Below are 15,201 nucleotides of genomic sequence, written 5' to 3'. Positions count from 1 at the left end.
TTTTTTTAAATTTATGCTCACATCAGCATTTATGCAAATAATTTACAATATACATCTAAATGTTGTCTTACTTTTATAGAAATGATGATTAAAAAATGGTTAATATAGTCTAATTTAGCTACAACCAAAGTTTCATTAACTAATTATAACAATTTCTATCAATTTTCATAAAGTTTCGCAAAAATTCTATCAATATTTCGAGACCTCAATATTTCCATCATCGATATTTCAAATCTTGGTTGTCTTATTATAAGTTAGTTCAGTTATTCATTTGATGTGATAGCAACAATACAAGGGACAAGGTGAAGAATTTCAATTTTCAACTAATCCCTACCTAATTTTCCTATTAAAGATGGTGAAAGAAATTAATAATTTTCCTCAAAACATTTGTTTTAGAAGATACCAGCAGCAAGATATACGAGATTCTATCTAGATCTCAAAAAGAAAACTCCAAACCATATTTGTATTTACGGTAATTAATGATTTATTCACTTGAACAACAAAGCGATTCGTCAATAACAGTTTTTAACTGCATGTTAATACATACAAGGGTGAATTATACGCCAAAGACGAGAAGCAGTTTTTAAGTATAAGGGTAAGATCAGATGCAACTCAATTTTTAACCTCAATGCTATGTAATATATTCAAAAGAAAAAAGGGGGGAGAGGGAAAAAAAAAAAAAAAAGAAAAAAAAAACCTCGGATAGAAGATTGCTGATAATTTAAATCTTCGTTTTACAAACTAAAACCAAATATCTTTCCCTTCAGACGGAGCAAAAGTTACATGTATATAGTGGAAGAAGAACAAACAAATATGAATAAGATCACTTGAAGTAGATTACAGGAGCATTTGCTTTCAAATCCCACAGTCCTCCTTCCTTCAAATACTCTAGATACCTTGCAAATTCAGGCCTGGCTGTTGACTTCCTCTTGCGGCGAAAATCAAAGAAACTGAAAAGAGGGTGTCCCCCTTTGTTAGCTTTCTTTGACTGCTTCTGATTCGCTTGAGCAAACTCAGGAAATATAATCTCAGATGTCGGTTTCCTCGACCCGGAACCGAGTACTCGAGTTGGCAAACTGGTTGCCCTCTTCAACCTTCCTTCCAACAAGCTAACAGTAGGATCCTCCCCAAGGCGCTCGTACCTGTGAGGACATCTCCTGGTACTCAAAGCTCTCAACATGGTTAAGAAGTAAAGTTAACAGAACAAGCAAGTTTTAGCAAGAGAAAAGGAGGGGAATGGCTCTTGCTCAATAATGCAGAAGGGAAGGTGAAGAGGATTAGTTGTGAGAGATTTGTGGAGAATAGGTTGTAGATTTATGGGTTTCGTATGGTCAAGATTGGCTTGCCAAATGCTACGCAAGCTTGAGGATACTAGTTCCAATAGATTGACTTTCTCCTGCTCTTCCCAACTACCCTCAAGAAATAAAGATTTAACCTAATTATATTAAGATTTTTGGAATCTTTCTTGTTACACACAGCAAAATATGTGCATGCTTTAGGAAGGTGAGCTCACCTACCACTTTCTTTGACTTTTTTTTTATGTTATTTTATAATCAACAAGAAACAGCCGGGGGTTTCCTCGCACGTGCTTCACTTCCACATTTTAAATGTGCTCATGAGCAAGATACTGGTCATTTTCACTTAAAAAATTAACCAATTATTGGCCTGTTTCTTTTTCTGCCTCGAAGCTTCCTTCAGTTCAACATTTTCACACATTACACAGCTAAGAAGGTTCCAATATACAAACAAGATGACTCTATATTTCATTCACTTTTAAATTGATTCACTATGATTCCATTTCGACTTTAAGAGTGGAATACAAAAACTATACATGTTTGATGAGCATGAGGTCTACACTTACCGGCACTACTAAAGTTACACGGGGTGTGGCTAAAAAGTGGTAGATTCACTAATTTCTCTTTACACTATGACCTCAGGCTACCGCTCCTCTGAGTTGAATTTGTTCCAAGCTTCCTGAGAATCATAAAGTGGCAACCCAGAAGATTAGAGGCAGTGTTTCTTTTCCGGAACAAAAAAATAATGTGTATATATACATTAGAGGCAGTTTACAACGCCACAATGCTTGTCCACAGGTGAACAATCAATAATGGAGGCTGCAACTGAAGCATGAGGTCCTTCTAGGATTTTCGGAATCAGTATGAGAAGGAAGGATAAAGGACAAAGGACAACATTACATGAAAATAATAGAAAAGCAGAGAGGTGGCAACTACCACTCAATTTGTTTCTTCCAATTTATATAAATTCAAGAACTGTAAAATCATATTGCATATACTAGTTAATAATGCACCTTTAGTAGATCGAAGACCTTCTCGCATATATACTTTTGCTGAATACTTGCACCCCGTTGTTGCAATTTGTCTGGATGAACACACAGAGTGGCTTTCCTGTAAGCTTTCTTTACAGCAGCGGCGGTTATAACTTCCGTTAAGGGAATTGGCTGCCAACCACTATCAGGTCCAAGGATCTGCAAGAAACTTATAAATTAGTCCATGCCCATTAGGAGTGCTTATGCCCAAAAGTTCCCAGATTCAAGCTCGGTTAATAGCTTCATCTTATTCATTCTAAATAAAGGATCGGTCTGAAACCTTTACAACTATGCCAACCAAACCTAAATCCAACAAATTCTCGGCAAAATTCGGTGGAAGTGTAGTGCAGCATATGCCAAAAGCTAGAGGATGCCAAGTAAAGTTTGCAATGATTCAACAGAAAGTCGTATAAAGGAAAAGGAGAAGAGAACAGTAACAGACACTACATTACACCTTGAAAATCCACCACAAGATTAAATTGTAGCACAACAGGGTTAGTGCAGGACACCAAGTCAGACATAAACGTACATATTGCAATGTAGAAAGCAAGGCACGCAAGTTTCCTTCCTTCCCACTTGACCATCTCCTAACATCAGCATCCAATGTCTCAGCTATTCTCTGAAAATAGCATAGATTCATGATATGTCACATATTAAAGAAACAAAGAAATTGAGAACTTCCAAAAATGTAATCTTGTGTGTTGTCAAGAATATTACATTTCTCTCAGCTTGCTCTCTTTGTGCCAGAAGATCACGCATATTCTTTTCTGCCAGAGCTTTTGCCTGAAAGATACAGTAAGGTGTTAGTCATTTCATAATGTATACACAAGTCAATCATAAACCATAATGATGGATCAGAATCATACTGCACGTTCTGCTGTTCTTTGATGCCTCTCTAATCTGGCTTTACACCTTTGAGGCGATTCACCATCAACACCCTCATTCCTCTCTGCATTACGAAATTTCATGCAAAGAACAGATCACTCATGAACCAGAAAAAGGTATGATCAAATGCCAAAAGAAATGGGTAGGGGGAACAATATATATACAAATATATTGATTGCTGATCTCATACCATCATAAGCCGAGTAGTAGGCATATCTTGTAGCAGTGGCAGAGCCAAAGCTCTGAGATTGTAGGCTGGGCTGACCCTGACATCCACCATCCATCTTAAAATTCACATCATGATATGCACAAACTATCAAGTATTAAAAAATAAAAAGATACCGGCATTTTATACTTACGGAGGATGAAGACTTCTGTCTCATTTCATTACTCCTGGAAGAAGCAGAGAATTTGTCAGAAACAGATCTTTCCATTCTCTCCCTCACTCCAAAGGAAGCCTTGTCAAACATGGCTTTCTCCGCAGCTCGCTCCCTGGCCTCCACAGTTGCTCTTTCAACGGCAGCACGCTCTGCCTTTACCCTTGCCTCCATAGTTGCCGCCTTCCCAGCCAATGAATTTTCTCTCGCCTCTGCACATGCCTTTTCCAATCTTTCACGTGCATCAGCCAATGCTCTTTGTCGGGCTTCAGCAGTCATCCTCTCCAAAGCAGCCCTTTCTGCCCTTTCACGAGTTTCGGCACCTACTCTATCTCGTGGCTCAAGAGAAATTCTGTCAATAGGCATTCTATCCTTTTCTCTCTCTCTTTCCCTTTCCCTCTCTTCTTCCAATTTTCGAAGAATGTCATTCTCAAATTCTGCTTCACTTCTCACTCTCTCACTCTCTTTCCCTTTAGATGAATGGCTCTGGTTTACAAAATTTTCCTTTCTTTCTGGGGCCTGACTTCCATTGACCTCACGGGAGAATTCCCCACTCTTCTGTGTCCTGTCTGAAATATTTGACCAAATTGACTTCAATCCACTTCCTTTCTCAGCCCTTACATTGACCCCCTGAACTGACACTTTCTGTCCCTTATCTTCAACCTTGTCAGAGGACTTCACTTTATCTTCCATACAACAGAACAAGTTACTTTCTGGATGTTCAGGATCAGAACCCATTCTCGTAACAAACTTCTTTCTTCCTACAAACTCTTCCATGCAAACATCAGCCTGGCCTGCTTTCTCGTCACTTCTATCCAGAGGAAGTGATGTCTTCATATCTTCCATCTTAACTACATTCTCTCCCACGTCCATGCTTGTTGAGTTTTCAGATGAAAGTGCAACTTCTGAATTAGTTGGTTCTGATTGTATATGTCCAAATTTGTGTTGAAAGTGTGTTTCTATTGCTGCTCTTTTAGTTAGTTCATCAAAAGAAAGTTGAATATCTGCATCTTCCATTTCAACTGGAACTTTAAGCTGTTCTACCTCTGCCTGGCACACACTCGGCCCACAAGAATTTTTGTTAAATTGAAGATTTTCAGTTCCACCACTTCCTGATGAAGTTTCATTAACTGTGAGTGTAGTCTTTCTCTCTCCACTGTCATCTACAACGGAGAATTCTCCAGACATTCCAGTTGGACATGCTAGTCCCATAGGTAAGTGGTCTTTGTTATCGTTCATTTGAAATGCAGCAGCAGATATCCCCAAATCATTCACTTCCACATGTACTTGAGATCCTATTGTTGAATTTACTTTGTGTCTGTCCTCCAATCTCTCTAATTCATCATGCTCCAAACTTGTACCCTTGAGATCTGCACTATCTTGTGAATCTTTAACCAACATTGGAGTCCCTTTACACATACCCACATCTCTTGGCATGCCTCCAATGTTCAAAGGGTGAAATGAATCATCAACTTCCTTTTCACTTACTTCTCTGTACTGAAAATCTTGTGGCCAATTGTTGTCATCTTCTCTCTCATGAGCTAATTCAAGTGTCTCACTTGCTCCAACTTCGGCAGCCTCTTTTCCCTTTTCCCCATGATCTTCCATCCCATGAACTCCTTCCAGTTGTCTTTCACGAGCCATCTGTCCCTTAAAGTTGTCATCCTCAAGAACCAAATTCAGTCTTTTCTTAGCATCTGGTTGCTTGAGAAACACCCTCATTTTTTGCTCAAATTTTTCCCTTTCGGAAGCCTCTCTGAACATCTCTCTTTTCTCATTCTCAGTGGCTTCCATTTTATTTGCATTGTTTTCTTTGCTATGAGACTCCTTGAGAATATTTCCATTTTCCTTTCTTTCAACAACCTTTTTCTTTTCTTGTTCAATATCCCTAGGTAAAACAGGTTGCTCAACTTTTAGCTCACTGTCCAGCTGTCTAAACTCAACAGGCTTTTCACGTCTCTCTGATTCATTAGCATAAAACATTTGCTTTTTTATTTCCATAAACTGTTGAGCAACTCCACATTTCCTATCATTTGATTCAAGATCACAAACACCTTGGTGAACATTTAATTTCACCTGCTCTTTTTGCCTAGTCTCGTTTCTATTTGGCTTTAGTTTTATCTTATCTTCCTCCTTTCCATGAACCATATTCTCCAAATTCTTCACCTCCTCATTCAGAACATGAGCTGTATGGAATGGTTTTGTTTTCTTATCTTGATCTTCATTGTTTTCCCATGCGTTGTTGGTCTCTACTCCCATTTGTCCAGTGACAAAGTTGGAAATCGCATCGTTGTTCACCGACTCAAATTCCTCTCCGGATGTATCTGCTCTTGCCAATTCAAAAAACTCTGTGGCATCTTTCCATTCACTACAGTAATCATAATTCTCGGATACAAGAAATCTACTCCCACTTCTAATCGGTAAGGTCTTTTCAGCAGCAGTTAAAAGTTCCTCTCCTCCATAGTGTGCTGAACAAACTTCAGTTGCCTTCACATCCTTTTGCCTCTCTTCTTTAGCAGGCAAATCCATTTCATGGCCATGAATTTCCCCAATACCCTGCACACTTCCATCGGCCAAAGTCCTAAATCGATTTGGAATCTTAGTCAATTTTTCTTCCTTTTTTCTCATATCATTTTTTGAATCCAGTCTCGTCCGTCCATGGACCCCTTCCTTCTTCCTCTCCCACAAATCTTTTGCATTTTGTAACTGTGCTTGTGCTTTTTCCATTGCTTCTTTCATAGCTGCAGCCGAGGCTGCTGCAGATGAGCTAGCAACTACCTCCACATCAAATAAAGGAAGAGAATGATCATCTGAAATTATTTCAGAAGCAGCTTCCTCACAACACAAAGTCCTTTTAGAGTAGTCCCCGTTTTTGGTAGCAAACTTGGGAGGAGGTCGAGAAGGTGGTGGCACTTGAGAGGGCTCAGTTCTAAGGCTTATTTCAGATACGGTTATGAAATCCTCATGAGAACGACAAAGACCTCTACCATATCCATTTTGAGAAATAAGGTTATCCTCAAATAACGGTCCAGAGTCATTACTGTCCATTAGGGGTGGCATAGTGTTCCTTAGATGTTTGCCCTTCACCTTTCCTGTATCAAAATCTATATTGAGATAGTTATCATCATTGGTCTGCAGTGATGGATCATCATCTGTTGCCTTTGGTGAGGGATTTGCTTCATCGACCAGATATGAGAATCCAGGAAGCATCTCCAACTGGGTTACGTGTATCTTCCCATTCGATATATTTCCATTGCTTTCCCGGTTAACCTTGTTATACGATATGCAAAACTCAGTGCTTCCTCCAAATGACTGATTAGAGTCTCCATTTGACATACAATGAGAATTTCCAGAATGATCCGAATAGTCTGACAACGATTCAGTTCCTGCTGGAGTCCTGTGAATGACAAAAGCAAGACGACCACATTCTACCATCAAGTTCTAGCATGATTAGATCAATTATCAAGATACGATACTTCTCTCTTACTACTCAGACTAGAGAACCCAGACCACAACCTATTTCCTACTTGTCACTATTAACACTATTGGCCAGGAGTCAACATACCATCACCTTCACCCTTCGACTGCCCGAATTCCGAACCAAAAAATAGGAACATTCAAAATGTTAACCATAAGTAATGCCCAAAACCAATCTAAACAAGAAAACGCAACAAAATGCAATTAAGATACGGTCAATTTCAAGTTTCAACACATTCCACAGAAATCAACGAACAAAAGCAACAAAAGCCAACAAGTATCGAGCAGAATATACACGTAGTCGTACCAAGCTTCGTCGGAAGAGCCATCATCAACGCCTTTGGATGAGCCAACCAGTTCGTCATAAGAAATCGCAAAATCCAGACCATCGAATCCGCCAAAAACCTCCGCATAGTCAAATGCAGAGCTCCGAGCGTCGAAGAAAACCTCAGATTCATCGACAGCAGGAAGATCAAGAATCGGGATTGAGGAAGCACGAAGCGCGTGGAAACTCCCGAAAATCTCACCGTAGTCTTCAAAACGAGGAGACAAAGCAGAGACTCCAAACTTAGGAGGACCGCCATAAACGTCGTCGTAGATAGTTTGAGCTACAAAAGGACCACCGCCATTACTGCCATTACAGATTTTCTTAGAAAGCGAGGTAGAACCCCTGTTGGGGAGACGGGAATGTGAGAGATTATCCATGTAAAATGAAGATACTCTAGGTCTCAATTCTTCAGTACAAAGCGTGGTATATAGCGTTCTTCACTTTACTCTCACTCCTCGTAGTACAGAAGTTTTCTCTTTCTCTCTTCTTTTTCTCTCAGTCTGCTGAGAAAACCATAGCCACTCTGCAACGGGGTCAGATGCAAGACAAGACGAGACGACGACGAAGTGAACGGAAACGAAAAAGGCAAACCGAAATTCTTTTTCTTCTTTTGTTTTTCCACAAAGAAAATTTGTGTAGTAAAATGACGATAAAGGGCTTGTGAAACTTCGGAAACTGCAAGAATGACATCTCCAGATATTATTATATGAGTGCGATGGCCGATGGAGGTGCTGGCGGAGGACTGTACTTGTAGGTGGGAACCGGAGACCGGCTGGTCCGGGAGGGAAGGAAGAAAGAGAGGAAGAATAAACCGGTAAGTGTCAAAAAGGAATCCTTTTTGTCCGAAAAATGATAAATCAAAGACAAATTAAACGAGTGAAAGTTGATTAAAATTTAAATACTTTCCTTATTTTTCTATTTTTAAAAATCCCTAGTTACATTACTCTCTAGTTTTATATATAATTTAATACTCTTCGAGTTGGTTTTTAAAAAATTCACAAGAGATATCAAAATGAATTTAGCGTAACGGTAAACAAATTTTTTTCTAGAGATTAAAGGTTCGATCTTTCATTTCCATAAGTATTGTATTAAAAACAATTCACAAGAGATTAATATTTTAAATATATTTGACTACTTGTAACCACGAAATATGGATTTATTATTTCAATGTCGACCGAGTATGTTTATATCCCATCTATATTTTTTCTTTTGGAGAAATGTATTTTATTATCTACTAATTTACTAAATCAAATGAATTGTGTGAAACTTCTATTTGGTAAATTTATATGAAAAACAATATTTGAATTTTGTGACCAGTGGACTTTATTTTTAAAAACAATATTTACACATTTTTTGAGAAAATTGGAAATAAACAATAAATACAAGCTTGTTTTAAAATTTATATTGTTTATTAACTCATGAACAACTTGTGAGAATGATTGGATTACAAAAGTAGTAATAATTAAAATTAAAGATGAAAATAGCAAAATAGCAAGAGGAACATTTATTTTTTGGTGATAGATAAAGAACAAAGAAATTATTGTTTTGAAGTTTGAAAAATATGGTGTGGGATATTAAAATAAAGAAAAAGAAAATTTCTCCCCCACATGCAATTGAAAGGGACATTTGAATTACATAATTAATATGAAACCTAATTTCTCCAAAATGGATACAAATTTGAATGCCCTAAGGTTCTGATCAGATGCCCAATCATTTTTATTGATTGAAAAATGTTTTCTTTTACTCTCTTTCTATCTTTATGTGGGTGAGAGAAATGAAGTTGACCTTTCACTATCCTAACACTAAGAACAAAGATTACAACTATGTGTTTTTTCTTTTTTGAACATATTTGTTTGGTGCAACATTACAAGTTACAACTCTGGGAGAAATTGTCATTTTTCTAAACATTTTTTCTTAAATGCAGAGTAAAATTTTGAATCAACCATTGATGATAGGGAAATATAAATGTTTAACTACTTATATAATTTTATTATTATTTTTTTTTAACGAAGAAAAACGTCTAAATGAGTCTAACTTAATTAGTATCAAATATGTACTATTAACCTCGAAGTTAGAAGTTTGATCCTTCTTCCCACATATTGTAACAGAAAAGACAAAAAACTAAGAACAATGACAATTAGCGATCGACAAAAAGTCCATTAGTGGAGGATTGTCCGTCCAATGTCTTCGAGCATGAAAGGCAAGCTCGTGGTCCATTAAATTATAGTGGCTTTTAACAAAGTAAAAATCCTCGTGATACCATGATGATGTAAATCATGTAGAGAATCCACAAAACTGGATCTCATTTGAATAACAAGAAGAGTGAGTACCCCATAGAATCAAAGAACCCGTCTCAGTCCTTAGAGAATGAATGTCGGCATCCAAAACATTGAAAACTGCTTCACAAAGGGCCAAAACTCCACATAAACAAGGAAAAGCTACAAATTTTCCATGGCCATAAGGTTTTAATATTGGGACCATGAACAATAGCTCTAAGACACATCTCACCGCTTCTAATAGGAGCATGAAAATTCACCTTAAAAGACCCTCGAGAGGAGGTAGTCTATAGAAAACGTCTAACCAATAGGATCTGGAGACATTCTTTCTATATTTGTTTTTGTGAACATATTACGACTTCATATAATAGTCATCCATCATTAATAATAATGTTTTGTTTTTAATTAAGAATATAAAGGAAAAACTTTTTAAACTGCCTAAGACATCAATGTTGATGCACTCCAATTTTTATTATATATCTTTTAAATATCGATGCTCAAGTATGATACATGTAATTCACTTGATTCTCATAAACCAAATGATAAACTTAAGAGATAAATATCTGCAAAACAATAAAATGCACATCACACCAACTACGATGCTTACATTAGATTAGAGATGTTTGAGAAGTGTAGTAAGCATAAGAGTTTGTGAGTAAAGTTTGTATGTTTTCTATTTATATGGGGTTTGAATAGGTCTTCTCATTACTCCCTCTTAGCATAAAAGGTCGAATGTGTCAAAACTAGTTTCTCTGGCATGTTTCCCAATGGTTAAACCACCTGGGCCTAGTTGTCCTAAGACTTGCTTCACTTGCAAGTTGGCTGTAAACCTTTTTATATATAGTTGGATGTGAGGATATTTGAAATAACTTTTTTTTTACATGAATAAGCTAAATTTTGACGACCGACATGTAAGATTTTATGCCTTTAACAATATTCTAATGACGTGTTACATAAATGTTAGACGATTAATAATACTCCACCTAATTTATAAATTTTAAAAGATTAGAAGGTCAAATTGAATATGGTCTAAAAATGTTTTGAAGTACAAAAGCAAGCATCTAGTCAAATAAAAAGCAAAAACAAACCAAAAAAACAAGATTTCAATATTCATCATCATAAGAAGAATAGAATTTGAAGAAGAATTAAAACCCAAAACTTTAGTTTAAGAAATTCATATATATATGAAGAAATAAAGTGGGAAATCTCACTTTTGATGAAAATCTAGAATGTGTCTCATTGTAAGGAGGAAAAGTTTTGTATGTATCAATAGATTTAATGTGTATGGAATCCTTAAAATCTTTCTCTTTTTTTTTTTTTTTTTTATTATTATTACTTACCAAACACACATTACATAACTGACACTATCTTCTTTTCATTACTTTTTTCATTCTCTCTCCTTTAATTCTAATTTCCCTACTAAAGTATTATTCTTCACTCTTCTATTCCTTTGTTTCATTTTTTATTATTGAAAAGAACCCCTAGAAGTTCATTAAAAAATTTAGCCAAACTCCCAATGTTTCCATCTTTTTAGGGTTGGAATTATTCTATCAATACAATGATACTATATTGAAAACAAACATATCTTTTGTTTTTTTTTTAATAATAAATCATGTATTTTATATGTATATATAATCTTCAATGATAGTTCTTAAGGTAAACAAAATAGGGAGTAAAATGAGAAAAATTCTAAAATAGTTGTAGGTATGTTGAGATGACATTTTTTTTTAATATTCTTTTCAAATTTAAGAATATTCAACTAAGTAATCGTCTTATCAAATTTAGTTTTACATTTCATGTTCCAATGTAAATATAGTTCAACAATAATTTTGATATAATCGTTCTCTTAAAAGTCGAAGTTCGAATCTTCTTCTCTCTCATTTATTGCACTAAAAACATTATTTAAATTTGTTGGTGACTTATGACATGTTTGAAAGTGATTCTAAAATGGTTAAAATCAAAATTTTCAATTTTCAAATTACTTGGAATGAAGATGCTTTTAATGATTCAAAATCAATTTTATTAATATGAAAAATACGTTTAGAAAGGATTTTAAACATGAGATAAAAATGACTTTAATGATTTCAAAATTACTCGTGAATATATTATTTAGACATTTTGGGTCCAATTGAAATATATTTTTAAAGAAACGAGGGAAAAGGAAAAAGAAACTTGCTTGAGTTTGAAGTTGTGTTGTTGTTTGGAGCTTCACCTAGAAGCACTTTCCCACCTTAAAATTGAATGAAGAATATACACCATAGTCCTTGGACAAACAAAAACAACATATACATGGCTATATGATATATTGAAAATCTTGTTAGCTTTTGTTTTATACAAGCTTCATATACCAATAAAATAAAATAAAAGAAAAACAAAAAGAAAAAGAGCTATATTTACCTACATCTACATGGGATGATGGGCCCTTGTGTTGGCCACTTTATGACTATCACATCTTACCCTAAAGCTGAATGTGTCATCATTCATTTCATAACCCCCTAAATTAAAATCAATTTGAAATCTCATACACATATATACGATTAAAATATTGATATTAGTGTTCGATATAAAAAATTAGTACACCGTTCGATAATCATTTCATTTTTTATTTTTTATTTTTGAAAATTAAACTTATTTTTTTCCATTTTTTTACAATTATTCGTATCTTTTTTAAGTATAGTGATTGAATTCTTGGCCAAATTTTAGAAAAAAAACTTTTTAATTTTTTTTTTCAAATTTTAGCTTGGTTTTTAAACAATGGGTAAAAAGTAGATAACATATAAAAAAATTGGAGGTAGAAATAATGTTTATAGGCTTAATTTAAAACCAAAAACAAAATGGTTATCAAATAGGATCTAAGTTTTTCGCATATAGTAATAAAATATGAATATTAATGGAAGAGTTTATAAATAAAAACAAAATTACCTGTTGGGAAAAACCTCTCACTCCTGTAGGAAAAACAGAAAAATAAATAAATTAAAAGAAAACAATAAAAACTGATCACATGATAATTTACGTGGGAAGCTCCCAACTCGGAGAAAAACCACGAAAAAAATTCACTGTGTGAATAATTGTTACAATCGCACAGAATATTTCTCTCTTCCAACCCCGATTACAATAGAAATCTCTCAACGCTCATACATTTTTTTCCACTCTCAAACTAGAAGAATACAAAATAAATTTCATTAGAGATAGCACACTAAGTTTAAAGTATTTCTAACTATGACGACTTGAAACTAGAGGCGTAGACTCCTTTTATAGTGGTAGGAATCCATCACTTTTTCAAATTTTCTAACATGGGATAAACTGTACTTCTAATATTTTGTCAAAAACGTAACACTGTTTAAATTTATAGTTAAGGTCCCATTTGTAACCATTAGATTTTTAGGTTTTTTTAAAACTAAATTTATAAATACCACTTTCATCTATAAATTTATAACTTCGTTATCTATATTTTTACTAATGTTTTCAAATATCAAGCTAAATTTTGAATAAAAAGAGTAATTAGTTTTTTTTTTCTCCAAATTTTGGCTAAGAATTCATCTCTTTACTTAAAAATATGAAAACCATGGTAAGAAATTGAGAGAATATAAACTTAATTTTCAAAAATCAAATAGTTACAAAATAGGACCTATCTTATTTGTTTAAAGAAACAATTAAATTATTTTTATTCCCAATTTTAGATTTTGTTGTTAGTACTTGGTTCATAATTAAATTTAAATATGTTTATGTTTCATAGGTACATATATAATATTACCTCTATGAATCAATACATTTTATCTATATCAATTATAATCATAAATTCAAATGCTCATACCAATTTAACTTATGATACCTAAAACAAAGTGAGGTGATGTGTGGGAAAAAATGGGATAGAGAGATATTTTTATTAGGATAAAATACATTTTTGTCAAGAATTTGAATTTACGTTCTATTTAAATCTCTAGCTTTTCAAAATTAAACACTTTTGATCATTAATATTTGAATTAAATTTTTACTTGTTATTTACAGTTTCAAAAGTAACTTTTTTGGTTCTCCAAAATTTGAACACCATTTTTATTTTGTTACCAAAATTCGAAATTGGTTTTTTAAACAATCCATAAATGGAGTTGAGCGTTACGTCGTAATGAAATAATGACGTAATAGTTAACATATATTGACTAAGTATCATCATTTTTCAAATAAGTTTGAATTAATTTTATTTTTAAAATTTAGAAACTAAATTGAAATTAAATTTTAATGATAAAAAAGAAAGGTACTTTACTCCTTTTAGTGTGGCCTACAAATGGAAAATTTGAACTGAAATAGATGAGTGGGAGAGCATCTGTAAATTGAAGATAGCATTTTGAAATTTGAGAGAAAATGGTCAAACTTATGTGACAGCTTTTTACTGCTCTTGTATTTACCAACAGATTTTTTTTTTTTTTTTTTTTTTTTTTTTTTTTTTTTAAAAAGAAATCCTCTATCTATCTTAATACATCATAAATATTATCCAATAAAATAATGTCATGTAATATTTTTATTTTTAAGAGATAATTTTTTCTAATTTTATTTTTATGTGGTTAATAAGTAGGAATATAAAGGTTAAAGACCCAATCATTACTCTTACCCATATGTAAATCTTTATTTATGGCTTAATTAATTCAATTTATAGTCATTTTCAATCTTGTCAACTTCCTCAACTATGGAGTGAAATGGGATATAGTTGTTTTTTAGCTGTCTAATTATATTCTCCTAAGTATATTCATTACGATGTAACAATTTATCACCAAAAAAAAAATGAAAAAAAAGAAAAGTTTTCCCTCTTTTGTCTAATCTATAATCACAATTAACCCGTTTTTAGACCGGACATCAAATTTATTTTATTTATTTTTATATACAGAAAGAAATATTCAAATATCTGACATTTTAGTTGAAAATTTTAAATTTAATGTTAGTTGAATTATATTTGTATTGGTTTTTTTTTTTTTTTTGTCATTTCATTGACCAATTAATTACTTTTTCTAAAAACATATGACAAAATATGTATCGAAAATGGATGGTAGGATATTTAAACGAATAATTTTATATTTAAAATTGGTGTAATTATGGAATAATATATATTGGATTGGGGAAGGGTGGGTGCTTAAAGGCAAAGAGGATAAGATTATTAAGTAAAAAATATATATGGAATGATTAATTTCAAATAATAGCAAGCTAAAAAGAAATAGCAGGCTATGTTGGGATTAAAGGTGAAATAATGATTAGAAGAAGCTTGAGACAGACTTGGTTGTTTGGGCCACTGGACAAAGTCTGCCACTAACGGTTATTATCCAAAATCCACTATTGGGCCGCCATCAAAGCCCACTTATCTAACACTTCAATGAGAATTTTGACTTTGAAAAAAATCGACAGCTTTCCATTTTAATTGATTTGAAATTAGTCCGGGGTTATTATGTCTTCCATAATCGTAATAATATATGGAGTCCACGTCCAAATCCATAATCAACAAAATAATTAGATTGGGAAATTGATGGTGATTAATTTGATTGTGTA

At 33.7% G+C, this 15,201-nt stretch overlaps 2 protein-coding genes across 5 annotated transcripts; both read right to left on the bottom strand.

Moving 5' to 3' along the window:
• Nucleotides 1–686: 686 nt before the first annotated feature.
• LOC120074173 (uncharacterized) lies at nucleotides 687–1,180 on the bottom strand. Its single transcript, XM_039027200.2, has one exon. The coding sequence runs from the start codon at nucleotides 1,178–1,180 to the stop codon at nucleotides 824–826; it is 357 nt and encodes a 118-aa protein (XP_038883128.1). The 3' UTR covers nucleotides 687–823.
• Nucleotides 687–8,070, bottom strand: LOC120074172 (Chaperone DnaJ-domain superfamily protein). Of its 4 annotated transcripts, none has more exons than XR_016528541.1 (9): nucleotides 7,373–8,070; nucleotides 3,571–6,985; nucleotides 3,402–3,477; nucleotides 3,193–3,275; nucleotides 3,044–3,109; nucleotides 2,781–2,945; nucleotides 2,309–2,485; nucleotides 1,862–1,974; nucleotides 687–1,142 (listed from the first exon to the last, which is right to left on the bottom strand). XR_016528541.1 is itself a non-coding variant. In XM_039027199.2 (8 exons), exons 1-8 carry the CDS (start codon nucleotides 7,768–7,770, stop codon nucleotides 1,939–1,941), a joined length of 4,341 nt encoding a protein of 1,446 aa, XP_038883127.2. In that variant the 5' UTR covers nucleotides 7,771–8,070; the 3' UTR covers nucleotides 687–1,938. The 4 variants fall into 4 exon arrangements, 2 of the variants coding, with proteins under 2 accessions (XP_038883127.2, XP_038883126.2); XR_016528542.1 differs by having other exon boundaries at nucleotides 2,856–2,945; XM_039027199.2 differs by having other exon boundaries at nucleotides 687–1,974; nucleotides 2,856–2,945.
• Between the last annotated feature and the right edge of the window lie 7,131 nt (nucleotides 8,071–15,201).

The sequence above is a fragment of the Benincasa hispida genome, chromosome 3, assembly GCF_027475165.1.
Source record: "Benincasa hispida cultivar pf3 chromosome 3, pf3_genome.v1.1, whole genome shotgun sequence".
Classification (NCBI taxonomy): Eukaryota; Viridiplantae; Streptophyta; class Magnoliopsida; order Cucurbitales; family Cucurbitaceae; genus Benincasa; species Benincasa hispida.
Note: the sequence above shows the minus strand (reverse complement) of the source record. Positions and strands in the feature narration are given on the sequence as shown.

Excerpts from the sequence above, each read along its gene's own strand:
- LOC120074172 (XM_039027198.2), bottom strand. The coding sequence starts at position 7,770 with ATGGATAATCTCTCACATTCCCGTCTCCCCAACAGGGGTTCTACCTCG. Across the intron at positions 3,110-3,192 it reads AAAGAACAGCAGAACGTGCA|GCAAAAGCTCTGGCAGAAAA; the intron begins GTATGATTCTGA and ends TGTATCTTTCAG. Across the intron at positions 2,946-3,043 it reads GAGAGCAAGCTGAGAGAAAT|AGAATAGCTGAGACATTGGA; the intron begins GTAATATTCTTG and ends TGCTATTTTCAG.
- LOC120074173 (XM_039027200.2), bottom strand. The coding sequence starts at position 1,180 with ATGTTGAGAGCTTTGAGTACCAGGAGATGTCCTCACAGGTACGAGCGC.